We start from the raw sequence: 19,063 nt of genomic DNA on the forward strand, positions 1-19,063 counted from the left end.
CTCACCCTAAGCGGAGAGCGGGCGCGCATTGAGGCACCCTAGCCAAGAGGAGCTCTGCAGCGACAGCATAGTCGATGTCATGATTCTAGTGAAAGCCAAGTTTGGCTATGCCATAGGGTGCAAATTGCATGCTGATGATTTCACATCAGCAGTTGTGCGCTTTTATGTCTTAACAAGGCTGCACTTTTACGTTAAAGGTCTTAATCAGTCAAGAGAAGCACGACGAAAAAGGAAATTGCACTTGAAAGTTAGCCGTTGTTCTTAGCAGGCTTGTGCAACACATATGCTGACGCTCCTTTGCGTTTTTTTATCTAAATACACGGCTTTTTTTTTGTGCATTCCAAAGCCAATTTTGTAAATATAATTCAAAAATGAATTAAGGAATTCATTTAAGCACATTAATTCCGCTGTAGGTCTCCGTTGTTTGGATTGGAATGTACTCGCTCTTTTTCTGTGTTTAATCCCTTTTACTTGGCCTCTTTCCTACCTGTTTTATTCCTTTCATTCAAATGTGTGATGTTGGTGTGTCTCAGACTCGTACATGAGCCTGACGTTGGGGAGCTCTTCATGACGTAAATAAAAGTCATGAATAAACTGTGCAAATCCAGTCATTGCGGGTAATTCGCGAAACCGGAGGATAGAACGAGGGACAAATGTTTACCATGTTTACCGCGAAAGAAGGTAAATACCAAGCAGGGAAGGCCTTTGGCTTTGGGCCGTGTACAGTTTTGTGTTTTCTACAACAGCGGCTGCATTTTTATGAGTGCGAACTGCGCAAGAAAATGCACCTGGAATCCGAGTTGCTTCAACTCAATCGAAGCCCTTTACTACGGTGCTACTTGAAGCGCGAGTGTTGCTTGCGGATATTAAACCCATTAATCAATGTTTTTTTACGTTCGAATAACTTCTGGTTACGTTGTAGCGTGGCTCAACAGATTTAACGGCTTTACCCCACTATTTCGGTGTCTCCAAACCCTTTGCTGTCAGGTTTGTTAATAAATCCGTCTAATGAGCGTTGTGATGCGCTAAAGTACACATATAATTAATCTCTTATGTGAACGTCAGTTCCAAGCATGCATCTCCACATCCTCCGAGCATTTGCACGTCTGTTCGAGGCGGAGGATGATTACAACACTTCTAAAAACGCGCAGCGCCAGCGCTGCGCCGTTGGTTCCGTACAGCCCATGCTCCTGTAGCGCCATCTCGTGCTTTCTGCATGAAGCGCCTCAGCGGCAAGCGCTCCTGAACACACTGCCCCTATTCTAGTACACTGTAGCGTAAATATAGTGTACTAGAATTAGGAGTAGTGGGGCGAGTGAAGCCCCGCGCCAGCGGAGCGGGTGAAGCAGGCGGCGCCGAAATCTCGGGCCGCCGCGCGGCGGCGCTGCTGCGCCTTTCACTTGGCAGCCCCCTCGCACTCCGGAGCTCGCTGCGATAGGCGCCGGCTTGTTACACGGGGAGCGTGCTCTGCCTTGGAGTGTATTTTCAGTGTGTCATGCTCTGTTATGTTGTTTAACATAGGTGTGACTTTCTCCAGGGAACAGGTAGGGGCCATCCACTGACAGTACGAGAAACGGAACACTTTGCGCGGCAATCTTAGCACGTGCACTCATCTACGTAGGGTACGCGCGCTGGTTTCAACAAGATCGTCGTGGGCAAGCGTTTTTCCTCCGTACGTTAATTCATGTGCGTGTTGATTTCATCTATGCTGCACTGTGCAGCCCATGATATTACGAGATGAGCAAACCTCGGCGGAGGAACTATTGTTTTGCTCCTGGATGTAGGACCGGCTACAGTGGAGTGAAGGATGCTCCGAAGTTGTCATTATTCGGGGTTCCTGAAGACGAAGCAAGGCGCCGCACATGGCAGCGCAACTTGCACCGTGCGGACAAGCCCCTGGAAATGACAGATGCCGTGTGCGAGCTGCATTTTGAAGAGAAGTACATATTAAGAGACTATGTGCATATCATCAACGGCAAGGAGGTGCGCATACCACGTGGCAAGCCATCTCTTTCGCCAGATGCAGAACCAACAATTCTGCCCAACCTTCCCGCGTATCTGTCCAAAAAGCCCTCGCGCGAGAGGCCAGCAAGGAAAAGAACGTCTTCGCAAGTGCCCAGCGACCCGTCAGCCAAGAGGCAGTGCACACAAGAGGATATATCACCGATTATTACGTCCCAGAATGACGAAGCTGCGGAGTTATGTGAGCCTAGCGAGAATTATGCGTTTCAGCTGAGCGAAGTCCCTAAACCATCTGAGCTCTGGGCACTGCACAAGTTTTGGAACTACGATGGTGTTGCTTTCGTCCACGGCTCCCTCAATTGTGAAACACGCTATCAGCATAGAGAAATCTGTGTTCATGAACTATGGGGAAAGCCCAAGTACAGTGCTTTGCCGCACGTTTGTTCGCAAGACACTGATTTCCGAAAAGGTTTTAAGCTCACTGAGCGAAGGGGAGCAAGTGCTACAAGATGCAGATTCTTTGCAAATTTGTAAAGGCGTGGGTAGACCAGAAGAGTTCGTCGGTGTGCCGCTCACAGAAAGACTCAAGCAGCAGATATCGGATGCAGATGGCCTTTTTGTGAGCGCCAAATGCAACGGAACTGTAAATGACAAAGGTGAGCCCTTGCATCAATGCACATTTTTTACTGGTCTAGCCAAATTCTTAATGAGCAACAGAGTTTTACTGATGCATATGTTAAACAATCAGTTAATGAGGTTGAAAATCAATATGGTTTATCTGTTTGTTCATATAAACACACAGGTATCCCAATGTCAAGCAGTTATCGCTGTATCTAGAAAAGCCTATTTTTGAAAATTCTGGTTCACCTTCGCTGAAGCAGCCTTTACAGTTCATTGATTAGATCTTACTGCATGTGCGGCATATCGCACTATTGCAGCTGCATGCCATTAAAATACAATAGAAGGATCAACATAAAAAAACAATTGATAGCGTTGTTGCCAAGCAATGCGTAGAAATATATTTTTCTTTTGAAACTCTCTACAGGCTCAACATGCATTCCATGCAAGTACCTGCGGAAGGCCCTATTGACACGAAAAAGCCATTTGAAGCGGAGGGTACAAAAGTGCACAGCTGCCACAAAGACCACAAAATTTCGACTTTTGAGCCAGAAAAATCGCCGCATTTCAACCAAGCTCCTTGGTATAACAGCACGCCTGGAGGAAATGAGGGCCAAGAATGCAGTGATTGAAGAAGATGTGCTTGAAAAAAGCATCAGTTGCCTTCCACGAAAACAGCAGGCTAGTGTGCGGCAGTGTTTTCAAGCAACAAAAAGGTCAAGCAGGAGGGGTATGCGCTACAACCAGGAATGGATCCTAGAGTGCATTCTGATGAAGCTCAAAAGTCCCCGTTTGTACGAACACATACGAAAGCATGAGATCCTTGTGCTACCAAGCAAGGCTGCTATAAAAAAATATATGAGGTCATACCGGTCATCGTTTGGCTTTAGCGCGATGACAATGAATATTCTAAAAAAGAAGACATCGAGCATGTCAAATTTCCAAAGGCATGGGGGTCTACTAGTCGACGAGGTAAAGCTGTCTGAGCACTTCAGCGTAACCTCGTCAGGAGAAGTTCAAGGCTTCGTCGACCTTGGTACTTTTACGAAACCACAGGATAAACACCAACCGTGCGATCATGGTATGATAATTATGTTTGTGCCCCTTGTAGGAAAATGGAGCCAAATCGTCGGTGTCTTTGCGACAAAAGGAAATGTAAAGGGCGACATTTTATTGAAGATGATGATCGAAGCCGTGATTATTGTTGAGAACGCCGGACTTTTCGTAGATTACATAACATGCGATGGGGCGGCCTGGAACCGAAAACTGTGGAGGCTTGCAGGGGTTGGCGCATCAGCAAAGAGTGTTACGTGCAAAGTGGATCATCCCGTTGACAGAGAGAGGAAGTTGCATTTCGTTTCGGACTTCCCTCATCTGATTAAGTGCTTACGAAATGGACTCCAGAGGGCTGACTTTACCACCCCTGAAGGAAAAGTAATTCGGCACACTTGAAACTACGTATCGCTGTTTGTAATTGAGGAAAGCTGCAATCTTGTTTTTGCATTTCTCTAGGTTTCAATGTGGCCTGTTCGAGAAGCATTCCGACGCGACTGCAGCGTGCGGACACTGAAAGTCATGCCTGGACTCACTGAAGCGCATACAGATCCCAACTGTTTTGAGAAAATGAGGGTTTCGTACGCCTTCCAACTTTTCGGGACAAACGTCCTGAGAGGAATGGCATTTTACAAGAAAGATATTGAAAGGAAATGCGGCTCCATCGAAGCTACGCAAAAATTCTTCACGTAAGATATACTATCCATGAATTACTGATTTGTCAGTCGGCATTAGCTTTGCATACAACGTTTGATTTGTGTTTCTTTTTGTCTTCTTTTCAGGAAGATAAACAAATTGATAACGGCCATGACGTCAAGGTTTCCCGCCGAAGCACTCAGGCCAGCATCTCCAACAGCTGCCATTCTTGTGGACTTTCTGGACTATCTTGACAAGTGGGAAGCTGGCACCTCTGGAAAACAAGGATTTCTAAGCGATTCCACAGCGACTGGACTTAGAGTTACCCTTGCTAGCACGCTATCATTGCTGCAGTACTTGACAGAGACGCTTCGATTTAAGTACCTAATGACTTCGCGTTTGAGCACAGACCCTGTGGAGCACTTGTTCGGAATAATCCGGCAGTCCAGTGGATGCAATTCCCATCCTTCTCCAGAGCAGTTCCTCATCACTGTGAACTGCCTATCATTTTATAACCTTGCTCGAAGCGTTGGCGGGGCCAACGCCACTCCAGAAGCGATAAGTGCCCTCCTGAACGTAAGTGACAAGGACAAAACTATAACCCCAAAGACAGTCGATGAGCTTCTTGCCCAAGGTAAACTAGACCAGGCTGAGACTTCTCTCGTTAAGGTGCCACCTGCAAATGACCAACACTTGCCATTAGTGGTCGAAAAGAGTGACTCAAGACTTATTTATTATATGGCAGCGTACGTGGCCAGAAAATGTGTCTTGAAATTTAACTGTGCGTCTTGCAAAGACATTCTTCTCGTGGAACCAAATGAGGCAGCAGTGCACCATCTCCCATCCGAGTATACAAAACATTGTGACTGGGGTGGACTTTTATACCCCTCGAAAAATTTGTACTGCTTCGTCGCTGAATTGTAAAATTTATTTACAGAATGCTTCAGCACCGGAGAATTGCACGCCAACAGCATCTCCGACGTGATATCGCTTGTGAGGCAAACATTCATTCATTCTAATGCTGTTGGGTGCAGTGTACACAAGGAAGAGATCAGCATGAAGGTGGTCTCTTTCTATGTCCTTACGCGCTTGCACTTTCTTGTCAAAGGACTGAACAGCGAAAATAGCGCAAAGCGAAAAAGAGCCAAACTTGCTAAGCTGAGCAGGAGTGTGTAAAATTCACGGCAGTCAGTTACACCAATGCAGCTTTGAGTTTTCTTGGAAATATTTGGGAATTATTGCAAATAAAGCCATTTTGTATATATTTCCAGTGCAATGAGACTTTTCACATGCCTATGTGAGCTACAGTGAACGCACGCCAGCCATACGTCACACGGAACGTTTATGACTTTACAAGAGATGACTATCTGCCTTTCTTCCATAAATGTCTGATGTAAGATTAAACCTCGCAGAGCCCGAATAACTTCAGGAGCATACCTGCCTGATCACCAGCTACTCGCCGAGCTGCTGCGAGCGAGCGCGCGCTTGCCAGGTGAAGGGAGCGGCAGCGCCATCTGTCGGCGTAAGCAGCTTCAGCCCGCCGCCTTCCCTCGACCCACTACTCCTAATTCTAGTACACTATAGCGTAACGTCGGGCCTAAAGCCCCTCCATGACGCTACCGCTTTTTTAAGTACCGCCAAGCTTTGAAGTGTGCCGCCGCCTTTTTTCCGTATCCGCATAAGGCTTTTCCGGTTCCGGTTTCCGTTTTTTTGCCGGAAGTTGGCGTCCATTTTGTATCTGCTCGCGCGGAGGAAAAACAAATGGCGGTTCGTACTTCAACGTTCGATCTTGTGTCATCACGCTGATACGCTGCTATGCTGCTCCGCTTCTAGAAGACTAATCGACTTTTTCTGCGCTTGGCGGAAGCTTGGTCCGAGCTGTGACTCGAGCCATAGCCTCTTCTATTTTTGCTCTAGCAAAGTAGTGAACTACTCGCCTGCCTAGCGGGTCAGGTAGTGATCCGTCGCGGGTCATGCCTGTGTGCTGTGCCTTTGGCTGCTCGACGCGCTCGGGAAAAGGCAAAAGGCTCTTTTCGGTGCCCCTGGGTAAGCACGACAAGAAGCGAACGAAAGTTTGGCTGGATCGCATCGGCCGAAGCGATTTCTCGCCGAATAAGTCCAGCAAGCTTTGCGAGGTAAGTGAAATTTTCTACCTCTTTTCGCTGCTTCAAAAAGGTCGTCAGACAAAGCTGTAAACGTTAAGGGTGGGCTCATGCAGACAAGATTAACACATGTGCAACATTGTTACTACGGTGGCATGCATAGTGCAGGGGTGGAAGTGGTGCGCCATTTGCGCCATCCTGCTCCAAACTGCTTTCCCTGCGCCATCCTGCTCTAAAACACAATTTTGCGCCATAACTGCGCCGCGCCGGCCACTTCGATGTTTTACCGTCAAATTTAGCGAAGCCTATGGGTTATTTTTCCTCTCACTGTGGGCTAGCCGATCTGATCCAATCCGATCCGATACTTCGTGCGAAGCTGTTTGGTGTTGTGTTTGTAAGCTGCTGCCGTTGGATGCTGGTAGCCTGCAAGCCTGGACATGAGCAAAAGTAAGTGTATTGAAGCTACCGAATCTAGAAAATGCTACATTATAGCAGTTATGTAACTTAAATGCTCAGCCTTGAGGGCAGCGCAGACAGGATTGTCTAAAAGCGAAGCTGGGTGGTCATGCCTGGTAGCTGCAGTGGACGAAAATGTGGCGCCATTGTTTGATTTTTCGTGATATATGGTATGCAGTAGGAAACAAGCTAGTGCCACTTGTATTTGTTGGTCCTCGCTTGTCATCACGTCAGGTTGTCGAGCATACTAAATTCTCGATTATTTGACCCCCGTTTTCTCATATAATTCGAAAATGCCGCCCAGCTCTTTGACAAGTTTCAAACCTTGTTTCAGAGCAAAGAGCCTCTTCTTCATTTATTTTATGATGAAATAGTTGCTGTGGTCAAACAGCTGATGGGCAGATTTTTGCGGCAGGAGTCGTTTGTAGATGTAACTGGTTTCCATTTGAAGAATGTTCAAGTTGAATCGCAAGCTAACTGGAAAGTGAAACCTGAGCTTGGCTTAGATACTGAGAAAGAAATGGAGCTTTGGACACCAACTCAGAAAAAGGCTTTCTATGTCAAGACCAGAGCTTTCTATATATCCTGCACAAAGTACCTCGTCTCAAGGTTACCTTTGGACAACAAAGTGCTGTTCCACAGTAGATTTTTGAAGCCTGGTGTAGTAGGAGACCACTACACAACGTCACTGCGCTACATCGCGAATGCCCTGCCACAAGTCATGCCACCCAGCGAAGTATCATCTCTAACTGATGAGTGGTTGCGCCTTTGCTGCGAAATTTCTGACTGGGATGTTTCAACAAATGTTGTTGAACACTGGGTTAATGTGTTTGCACTAAAAATGCCCACTGGCGAACCCAAATACCCAAGACTGGGAAGGCTCGTAAGGGCTGTTCTTTCCTTGCCGCATGGCAACGCAGACTGCGAGAGAGGATTCAGCGAAAACAAGCAGGCGCTTCACCATCGAGCCTCTTTGTCAATAACAAGTGTGTCAAGCCTTCGTCAAACGAAAGCATACTTGAAGCGTTATGGGGGTGACGTCACAAAGGTGTCAATCACTAGAGATCTCCTGAAGTGTGTTGGAAAGTCGTACAGTGGTTATCGCAAACGCGTTGAAATGAAAGAAGAATCAAAATCACGCAAACGGAAATGTGACGAGCCACTGACAGAAAGCAGCGAAGAAAAAAGCTGAAAGAGGAAAAGGCCACCCTGCAGTGCCGTCTATCCACCCTGAAGGCATTACCTACCAGTGCCGAGGAACTCATCAGCACAGGAGTAAAATCGAAGGACATGGACAAAGTGGAAACTGGAAACGTTTTGCTCGTTGATGTGAATTCCAAATTGCCGGCGGTGCTTGAGCGCATTAGAATGATAGATTCCACGCTGGAATCTAACAAGTAATTCTAACAAGCAAATTGAATGCTGAATAAAATGATTTTCTTTGCGTTTTTTTGTATGTCAGTGTGAAGTTGCAATTATTACAAGTACTTTACTCTAGAAACATGCTCCAAAACACAATTTTTGTGCTCCAAAACATAACTTTCGTGCTCCAAAGCTGCTCCGGAATGGCATTATTACTGCTCCATGAGCTGCTCCAAAATGCTCAAGCCTGCTTCCACCCCTGATAATGCCAGTTTGGTTGGTCGACAGTGCTCCGGTGTCAAATGCTTTTGCTCATTCCTAGTAAAGCCCCTACATGACGTTTTTTTTTCCGAAAAAGCAGGAGCGATAATAGACGGGTTTTAATTCCAAGAGCACACCAATGGCGCTCGACGCGGAGTCTGAACAGGGATTCTGATACTGGTGCTGAAGATGCAGTTGCAGTACAGAAGTGGAATTAAGGACCGGGGGCTAAGCCTTCCTCGCAATGAATTTCTTGTCAGTGCATTTCGCTCTTTTTCGTCTAAAGCAAATGCGGTTACAAGTGGAAAATTTGTCGCCTTCAAGCGGGAAAGTTTCCTTTAAAATTCTCGTATTGGCACTCATTTCGTGTACGACAAAAGTGTACTGTACAAAAAGGACCTACTCGCAGCAGTCACCAACTCTGGCTGCTCTAGTCTCTCCTTTCCAAGCTGTGCAAGCACCCCTTATCAGTTCGGGAGTAACCACATTTTTGTTAAAATTTCCAGGAGCATTTTACAGCAGAACAGTTTGAGCCTGTCATTCTCCTCAAGCACGGCATAAAGAAGCTGAAGCCCACTGCTGTGCCTTCGCTGTTTTGCCATGAACCCCACAAAACTGGAAGAAAGTTACCAGTGTCATGCTATGGTATGATTAGTGCATTGTAGTCTGTGCTCTTTCCTCATATATGTAACAGTTCCATTGCTCTAACACACAGAGAAGCATGGTGGTGGCGATGAGACAACTGCAGAAGGTGGAAAAGAAAGCACCCGACCCGAAGGCATGTTCTGAAACTCCGTACTCGCATATCAAGAACTTAGAATTCAGTGATCGAGCCTGGCTTATTTTTGAGTAAACAGAAGTCCTCACTACTGTAACTGCAGATGGATTTCCAAGCAGCTTGCCTCACAACAGCCCCCCCGTGTCACCTCGTGCACAGGAGGGAATCCGTCAACCCCTTGCGCTGCTGGCCACATCATCAGTGCAAGGTATTTTAGCCTTTACTACAAAGCTTTACATGAACATAAATCTGTTCCTCGCTGACTACATTGACCGGGGCACAAATTGCAGTGGCACCCATAATCAAAAGTGGTAGGTCAATTTACAGCATGAGAAATATACTTGTAATGTACAGCATGCCGTGCACTGCACGTCTCATGAAACTAGCAAGAAACTATAGCGCAGAGTAGACAGGACACAGAAGAAACGATCAAAACAACACGAGCGCTACACTACAGCACTCGTGTTGTTTTGATTGTTTCTTCTGTGTCCTGTCTACTCTGCGCTATAGTCTCTTGCTTGATCGTGAACCAACAGGCCCAAAACGCCATGCTCATGAAACTATGTTACTAAGGGCAGTTCAGTTAACACTTGATCGGTGTGCACGTATATCTTAAGTATATAGTCAGGATCCACTTTCTTTACATCACATACTACTGCTGATTTCATGGCCTAGCCTCTGAGTTTTGTTTCTAGCAATTACTATTAAATACAGTCACAACTCTAAAATTTAATCTGAAACACATTTCTGTAATTGAAGTCCTCTGGAAAGCATCGCTTTGCTGTTTTCTCATACACAACTTTCAGTGCCTGCTACCCCGAAACCTCTTCCTGGCCAGTCGCTGCTGAGGCCCAAGGCAGCAGCTCCAGCGTTTGGTCTGAGCCAGCAATTCGAGCTTGAAGGTGAGATCTTATTGAATGGTGGTTGCATGTGTTCCTCATAATGTTAATGTCAGGGATGATTTGTGCGGATGCTTGTAGCTTTGGGTCAGGCGTTAAAATACCAGCACTAACAGCTGGCATTATGGTAACAACCCCTGACCAATCAGCATGACATGTCAGTGCGTGAAGTCTCTTGGAAGCTTTCAGTGACTGTTTTCCGCACACAACTTTCAGTGCCTGCTACCCCGAAACTTCTTCCTGGCCAGTCGCTGCTGAGGCCCAAGGCAGCAGCTCCAGCACTTGGTCTGAGCAAGCAATTCGAGCTTGCAGGTGAGATCTTATTGAATGGTGGTTGCATGTGTTCCGCATAATGTTAATGTCAGGGATGATTTGTGCGGATGCTTGTAGCTTTGGGTCAGGCATTAAAATACCAGCACTAACAGCTGGCGTTATGGTAACAACCCCTGACAAATCAGCATGACATGCCAGTGCGTGATGTCGCCTGGAAGCTTTCAGTGACTGTTTTCCGCACACAACTTTCAGTGCCTGCTACCCCGAAACTTCTTCCTGGCCAGTCGCAGCTGAGGCCCAAGTCAGTAGCTCCAGCACTTGGTCTGAGCCCGCAATTCGAGCTTGCAGGTGAGATCTTATTGAATGGTGGTTGCATGTGTTCCTCATAATGTTAATGTCAGGGATGATTTGTGCGGATGCTTGTAGCTTTGGGTCAGGCGTTAAAATACCAGCACTAACAGCTGGCGTTATGGTAACAACCCCTGACCAATCAGCATGACATGTCAGTGCGTGAAGTCTCCTGGAAGCTTTCAGTGACTGTTTTCCGCACACAACTTTCAGTGCCTGCTACCCCGAAACCTCTTCCTGGCCAGTCGCTGCTGAAGCCCAAGGCAGCAATTCCAGCCGTGCGTAGCCAGCATTTCGATCTTGCAGGTGAGCTCACATATGAATGATGGTTGTATGTATAGCTCACTACAGTAAAGGAGTGGATAGGCCACGTGGGTCACAGAATGAAGTAACTTTTTAAGGCATGCTGTTGGCAACACTGCGAAAATAAGACTGCAAACGTTCGCTACAAGCTAATGTATGGGAAACTTATTATAAAGGCAAAAAATTTGCGACAGTTAGGATACTCCGTAATGCAAAATTTAAATGCAGCTCTTCAGGTGCATCGATTTTGCGATATATTGTGACAATTTGACACATTTATGCATGTATATATGTATGGGTAAGAGAGTTCAACAGGATACCGGCAAGCAATTTCAGGAGACGAAAGATCTGATTGATCATGCTTTGAGTAATTTATTATCCCTTCCAGAAGCCGGCGTCCTTGAAATAGAAATCACAGATCATTTCCCGATATTCATGCGCTTTCCTAGTACAACTCAAAACCATAGGAAAACGATACACAGTAAGATTGTCTTGGATAAAGAAAATTTCTTGACTGCAGTGGCTGAGGCTGACTGGCAGTCGATTATGTTTTTGCATGATCCACAAGAAGCTTATTCGCAGTTTTTATCACTTCTGACCTCATTACTTCATTCTCACTCAGAAATAAGAAAGTGCAAAAAACAACTAGCCTCGCCACAGCACCCTTGGCTCACAGAGAGTCTTCTTAAGGCTATGCGCAAAAAAGGAAATTTGTACAAAAAAAAGGCAACCTTTCAACCTTAAACTTTTTGCTCGTTACAAGAAATATAAGAATACCTTGACTGCATTATTAAAAACACCTAAAAGGACCTATTATCAACAAAAATTTCATGAGTGTGGCAACAATATGCAGAAAAAGTGGGAAATAGTTAACTCATTCTTAGAAACGCTGAGTGCAAAGTTATAACTTTGATCCAACATAACGGTGTCGAGTACAGTAACGCAAAAGAAATTGCAACTGCTTTTAATTGTTTCTTTAATGAGAGCAACAAGCCTCCTAAGGAAGCTCTCCAACCTCTTTTATCCAGTCGCCTCCCCCACTCTTTCTTTCTCTTTCCAACCACACCACAGGAAATAATTGACATTATCCGTAATTTGAAAATAACAAGTCCTGGTGTTGATAATATACATCCTGTTCATATAAAGATGATTGCACATCTAATTAGTGGCGTCCTATCACATATTGTGAACCTGATGTTTAAATCTGGTATTTTTCCACATGAACTAAAGCGTGGAAAGATTATTCCGGTCTTTAAGAAGGGTGACAGTACTTTAATGACAAATTATCGTCCAATCTGCATTCTTTCTTGTCTCAACAAAGTAATTGAGAAACTAATTGCGAATCGTCTCGTCAAATATTTGGATAAATTTAATATATTATCGCAATGTCAGTATGGTTTTCGTTCTGGGTATTCTACAAAACTTGCTCTTATAACTGTTACTGACAAATTAAGAATTGCCATTGATGAAGAAAAATTTGCAGGAGCAGTCTTTATAGACTTGTCAAAAGCTTTTGACACCATTAATCATCCAATTTTATTCACTAGGTTAGAAGAAATTGGTATTTCCGGCCCCCCGTTATTATTGCTACAAAATTACTTGCAAAATAGTTCACAAACTGTCACTATTTCAAATGTCTACTCTGATGTTGTGTTTACAAACTTAGGCGTACCACAAGGTTCTATTCTGGTTCCCCTCTTATTTTTAATTTATATTAATACCTTACCAAAGTGCTTCGGTTCCTCCAACTGCATATTATATGCTGATGACACCACAATTTACAACTCAGATGCAAGCGTTACTAATCTCGTATCAAAACTTAATCATGACCTGGACAACCTTCTATATTGGTGCAATCAAAACAGTTTAACCATCAATTCCAGTAAAACGAAGTTTGTTGTTTTCAGCTCACATCAACGCTAAAGCCCCTCCATATCAACGCCAGTCACTTTCCATTCCTCCTGTCTCAATTGGTCAACATCTCATAGAGGCTAGTGAGTTCGCATTATTTCTGGGAGTGTATTTGGACAGTAATCTGAAGTTTCATAGACACATTACCAATATAAAGAAGACAATGGCATACAGTTTGAGAATACTTATTAAAGCCCGTCCATACTTTTCTAACAGCACACTAATATCCTTATATTACGCATTTATACACACACACATCAGTTACTGTATAGTATGCTGGGGAACCACATATGCTACTCATCTTAAATCATTGCAGATAATTCAAAATCAAGCCATTCGTATATTTACCTATAGTTCTTATTACATCGATGCAGCACTTATTCTTCAGGATAATAACATCCTCTCCGTATCACAGCTGGTTAGATACTCTCTTGGCATTGTCATGTACAAACTTCTCAACAATTTTTCTTCCTCTCATACCACAGTGTTATCTTGTAAACGACAACATAACCCGGTTTGCACTCAATAACAATATGGTCCTGCCTAAAGTACGCACCAATTACGGGAAACAGGCAATTCATTTCTCGTTAGTTACTGTCTGGAACACTATACCATTAGAACTAAAAAATATTCATTCAATCTTCAACTTTAAAGCACACTTTAAACAAGCAATTCTTAGCTAAGAGCGCTCATTGTGATTAATTCGTTTCCTTTTTTTCTTACATGTATTTTGCACTGCCTCCTAACCTTCGTTATTATTCAGTATGGTTTATAATTCAGTATGTTTCCTGGACTTTTGTAATAGCTTTTTGATAGTGTTTATTTCTCTCCTATGTGTCTCCTTTAAGTTGTACCCCATATGTATATATTCAATTTCTCATATGCATCTGGTCTGTCGCACCTGTTAAATGTTTTACACGATGTATTTGATTAGGAGGTCCCATTACAGTTTTTGACTTCGGGACCTCCTTCTGTATGATATACTGTACGTATGTACAATATTAACGAATAAAGACTGATTCTGAAGAAACATCAAAGCATGAGGGGGCCTAACCCTACAAACAGAATAGAATTAGCAGAGCAATCAAAGTTAATAAATAAGCGCAAGATAGCCGACATAAGTAAGTTTAATACGGAGAGAATTGAGCATGCTCTAAAGAACGGAGGTAGCCTAAAAGCAGTTAATAGGAAACTAGACACTAGGCAGAGGTAAAAACCACATATACAAGACATATATAGACAAGGAGGGCAATGTCTTAAGCAATATGGATAAAATGGTTAACGTAGTCAGAGTTCTACACAAATCTATACAGTAGCCGATGTAATCAGAACGTTAATGAGAGAGACAGTAGTGCACAGCAATGCGTCATCCTGCCAGTAACGAAAGAGGAAGTAAAGAAAGCCTTAGGTGCAATGCAAAGGGCAAAAGCAGCTGGGGAGGATCAGGTAAAAGCAGATCTGTTGAAAGACGGAGGGGAGATTGTGCTAGAAAAAGTGGCCACCTTCTATACGCAATGCCTTATGACCTCGACCGCACCAGAAGCTTGGAAGAACGCAAATATAAGAAACGAGACCTTCCAGCTCATGACACAGTTAGTACAGCGATAGGTCCATATGTACTACATTGAGTACCTGCAGGTTTGAGACATGATCAAGTGCAGCGTGTTGCCGGAGTGTACACTTGTTATGGCAGACACGTCTACTGCAATGAATTGGCAAGCACTGTGAGCGAAAATAATGTATCTCAACCCAGTGAGCTGTCAACTACGGGGTCATGGGCGTTGACCCAGCTCGTATCTGTTTGTTTGCAGGAGCAGACTGTGATGCCCTAAAGGATGAGGTCAGAGACCTGAAACGAAAGCTGTCGTTATCACAGCGAAAAGTTTCTTCATTGGAAAATGAAAACAAGAATCTCAGACAAGGTAACCTGTGCTTTTATTTACCAGAAATCACTGCTGGTTAAAGCTTACTTCCAGGTAACAAAAACATGTATTTTCACGACATTGTATTATACATGCAGGTATTTCAGACTACCTGAATGATGACCAGGTGACCTGCTTACAAAAAGCTACTATGCGAGGTTCAGCTTGGAGCTCTCAAAGTATTGCGAAGGCGCTCAAGCTGAAACTTGCTTGCCGGTCACAGGGATACAGTGTGGCGCGAGAACTTGGGATTCCGCTCCCTTCTGAACGTACCTTGCAGCGCAAAATAGAGGGATTCAAGTTTGTCCCAGGAATGCTGTCAGAGGTCATCGATCTCCTCAGAGCCAAGGTATGTGCCTTGTTTGTGAATATCCGGGACACACTCTTAATTTTTTTTTCTGCTTCATAGATGGGCCAACTTTCAGGGCAGGAATGTCATGCAGTTCTGATGTATGATGAAATGCAACTAACTAAAAGCCTGGACTTCGACTCATCAACCAACATGCTGCTCGGGAGGCCATCTGTACCACTGGCCAACAGCGCACTGCCTGAGTCCTGCTATGCAACACATGCTCTTGTGTTTATGTTAGGAGGCATTTCCACCCGATGGAAACAAACTGTGGCATACGAATTCACCGGCCACTCCTTTCATGCACAGACTGTGAAGGAAAAGATCAATGCCATAATCTGCGCGTGCGAAGGTGTTGGTGTGAGGGTTCATGCTGTCGTCAGCGACATGGGGCCTTGCAACCAGGCTATTTGGAGGTTGTATGGGAGAGGTATAACAAAGAACTCAAAGCGAGACTGCTATGTGCCACATCCGAGTGATGCATCTAGACGTCTCTACTTTCTTGCCGATGCACCTCACCACTTGAAGAACATTAGAGGCCATCTCACTAAAGGGCACAAGATATACCTCCCAGCTGATGTGGTACAGAAAAACAATCTTCCCACAGCCGAGGTTTCCATTGAGTATGTCGAACAACTGATAGAATTGGAAGCGGAGAGTGAGTTTCGGCTTGCTCCAAAACTAAAAAAGAAGTGCCTTAATCCAGGGCACTACGAAAAAATGAAAGTTGGCCCAGCGTACACATTGCTAAACCACGACACAGCCGCTGCAATTTATTACCACTCAAAACATGGGAACCTAGACAAAGAGACAAACAACCGCCTGGTTTATAGATAAGGTCTATAGCTGGTTTTCCTTAATTACATCCAGAACAAAAAACCAGGCTGAGAGACATCTGGGTTTGCAAGGAGAGTTGTTGTTCTTAGAGGTCATCAGACTTCTTGAATATCCGAAACGGACCTCCGCGGGCCGTCCAGTGGATATCTGTGGTTGCTTGGGAACCTTTGAAAACAAGGCCAGAAAGTCAAGTTCCAGAGAATACAGACTGTTGTTAGTGAGCCTTTTGGCACAGTTGAAGAATTGAAGGCCTTTGATTCGGGACTCACTCCCGAACGGAGAAATGCCCTGGTGAGTGACTTCGGTTAGCATCTGTCCATGCTGCAAATCTGAGGAATTAAGTGTTTTCACATGCCTTAGGTACGTTTTTGTGTGAAACAGCTAAACAATTATTACTTTGGTTTTTGTTTTTGCTGACGGCAACTTGTCTTGCATTGATTTAGCACCAACAGATATGTAGCAGCTTAAAAACCAAATCCCCTTTTTTGCAGTAGGTCGTGACATATGTGATGGTAATGTTGGTTACATGTACCCTAGCAGACTAGTAACTAAGCCCTTTGCCAAGTGAATGCAGTTGCTGAGGTTGGCAACTCTGCAACTGCACTTTCACATTAATGAGTCTATGCATTGTTAATTACTGCCAAAGATACGTTGATTCCTTTGTTTCTTCTTGCACTATAAACCAGTTTGGAAAGCTCAAGAAACAATACTGCCTTTTTTTTATCGTTTTGTTTTTCAAGTTGATCTATTCATTCTCAGGGGTTCCATTGCATTGAGAATATTTTCATATTACTGTTTGTCCATTTGTTTGCACAGCCCTTTTAATTACAGCTTGCAACTGCTCCTGCTAATGCAGTTTGTGAACCATGCTCTTCTGCTAGCTATGAACTCGAGGTGCTCTCTTTCAGATTGCACAACTCCAGTCCTTTGGTACAAAATCAGTGCCCATCACTGTACGGGCAATGATGGCACAATTGATGAAAGACAGCTTGGCAGCGCAGTTCTCGATGCATGGGAGAAAAGGAAAGGAGAGCTTTGATGCACTTCAACTTCGCTCAGTCATCTTTGGTGGGTAAACATTTTCCATGCAGATATGTTTTTATGTTTCGAGAGTGTGCATGCTGTAGTTGAGGCTCGTGGTAAAAAACTGTACCACTAAAATTAAGCGATCAGCAGGCATGACAATCACTTGTGGTGCTGGCTCTTGGTGCTCGTTGGATACCCTCTGGGTGCAAGATTTTCACAAGACATTGTTTTCATGAATCTATACTTTCAGACTCGGTCAGGAGGATGAGGCATCTTCAGGAAGTGACACATGACGATGTGGATACTGCAATTAACGAGTGGCTGCACCGAGCCAAGGAGCGCTGCAATCAAAAACTCTCGCAGCATTTTCTGCAATAAATGTTTAATAAGGGAGTAATTACTCATTGGCATCCACCCAAGCGCAGCCATACACCTACAGAGGAAAGCTATACAGCTTTTTCAGAAACTTCGCAGTTGAAGGAAACTTCGTCCTGGTCTGCATGGGTTCGAGCTCGGGACCACCGCTTCACTACAGCAGTCGTGCTACCAATTGAGCTAACTGGGATGGCAAGGTACCATAAGCTCGCCGTCCTGGTTAGCTCAGTTGGTAGCGCAACTGCTCCGGTAAAGCGGTGGTCCCGGGTTTGAATCCCGGACAAGGACGAATATTTCTTTACCTGCGAAATTTCTGAGAGAGCTGTATGTCTTTCCTCTGTAGCCATATGGCTGCGCTTGGCTGGATGCCAATGAGTAATTACTCCCTTACAACAAATCTACTCCACCCTGGTGGATTAAACATCTGGCCAATAAATGTTTGATGTTTTATAGAAATTCAATTCATTCTTCTGTTGCACAAAACACCACAATCAGTGCCTTGTTGATGTTTTGCTGCCAGTGTTACTGAAGCATCAGAGCGAGATAAAATGCTTTACATTTTCCATAGCTAACTTGTAGTTAGAGGCAAGTAATATTGATTGAAATTTTAGTTAAATGCACATGTCTACAAAAGTGTTTTGGAACTCAGATTCCAGAAAGCTGAGCTGCTTGACAGTCTAAGTATGTGGCCACTCACTGAATGATTGGTTAAATTTGAACTGCCTCGCCCAGGCTCCACAACGCAACCACAAATGCCTGGCTGTGCTTCAATTGATAGCAGCCAGGGCATTGAGATTTTTTTTGCCTTTGGTATCCTGAAAGCTTTTGTGGGCCCAGCGTTTCTTTGCTGCTGAATATTTACTAGGTGTTTGAATTTCTCCAGAGGTTATGACTGCTTTTAATTTCAATATAATGCTTCCATAACAGATTCATGCCGAGAGTGGAATGATCTGTTGTTACGAGCGGTTATATTGTGCAGCTCGCATACAAAAGTGATTGTGCAGATATTTCAGATTACATGTCTGAAAATGTGTGGACAGTTTGAAGTAAATAACACCTCACGCAAATTGAGCTAAAAAATGCAGCCAATTATAGGAAGCATCAGTGGTTTTAACTTTTTTACATTTGCATGCAGAGGCAAAGCCATTAGAAGGTTAAAGCAATTGTTTAAGCACTCCACTGTAGAAATTAAAATGCATGTTGAAATTTGCAATGCACAGCTGCAGGCTCATCAAAATATCCACGAAAGGATGAAAACGGACATTTCATGGCTATACAGAATCGTATATCCATCGGATATCCGATAACGGATGTCCATCGGACATACACCAAATCTCCGATGCGGATATCCGAATACGGACGTCCTCGCGGATGCCCTACGGACATCCCCCCTGGCACTGGAGATTCGGATCTTAAACGGACGTACGACGGATATCCGTGGTTCATTGGGCGTACTACCAGTATTGATCTAGAAGGGGAAGGAGTGTTGTATCCGCGCATTGCAGTCGATACACGCGTTCTGTGGAACGCTACTGCGCGTCCTATGCGACGCCGGTTGCAACGCTCGCGTTTCAGGGTGCGTTGCTGTTGGA

General features: G+C 44.4%; 1 protein-coding gene and 1 pseudogene across 3 annotated transcripts; both read left to right on the plus strand.

The window, feature by feature from the left end:
- The first annotated feature begins 7,119 nt into the window (after positions 1 to 7,119).
- LOC144096841 (uncharacterized) lies at positions 7,120 to 10,428 on the plus strand (annotated as a pseudogene). Its single transcript, XR_013306856.1, has 4 exons — positions 7,120 to 9,228; positions 9,332 to 9,436; positions 10,035 to 10,130; positions 10,344 to 10,428. The product of XR_013306856.1 is annotated as an uncharacterized LOC144096841 (transcript).
- Positions 10,429 to 10,819: 391 nt separating this feature from the next.
- Positions 10,820 to 17,578, plus strand: LOC144099493 (uncharacterized). Of its 2 annotated transcripts, XM_077632843.1 has the most exons (6): positions 10,820 to 11,054; positions 14,774 to 14,884; positions 14,983 to 15,011; positions 15,108 to 15,233; positions 15,294 to 15,599; positions 15,762 to 17,578. In XM_077632843.1, the coding sequence occupies exons 1-6, from the start codon at positions 10,901 to 10,903 to the stop codon at positions 16,068 to 16,070; spliced, it is 1,035 nt and encodes a 344-aa protein (XP_077488969.1). In that variant the 5' UTR covers positions 10,820 to 10,900; the 3' UTR covers positions 16,071 to 17,578. The 2 variants fall into 2 exon arrangements, with proteins under 2 accessions (XP_077488969.1, XP_077488967.1); XM_077632841.1 differs by having other exon boundaries at positions 10,822 to 11,054; positions 14,983 to 15,233.
- Positions 17,579 to 19,063: the final 1,485 nt, after the last annotated feature.

The sequence above is a fragment of the Amblyomma americanum genome, chromosome 7, assembly GCF_052857255.1.
Source record: "Amblyomma americanum isolate KBUSLIRL-KWMA chromosome 7, ASM5285725v1, whole genome shotgun sequence".
Taxonomy (NCBI): domain Eukaryota; kingdom Metazoa; phylum Arthropoda; class Arachnida; order Ixodida; family Ixodidae; genus Amblyomma; species Amblyomma americanum.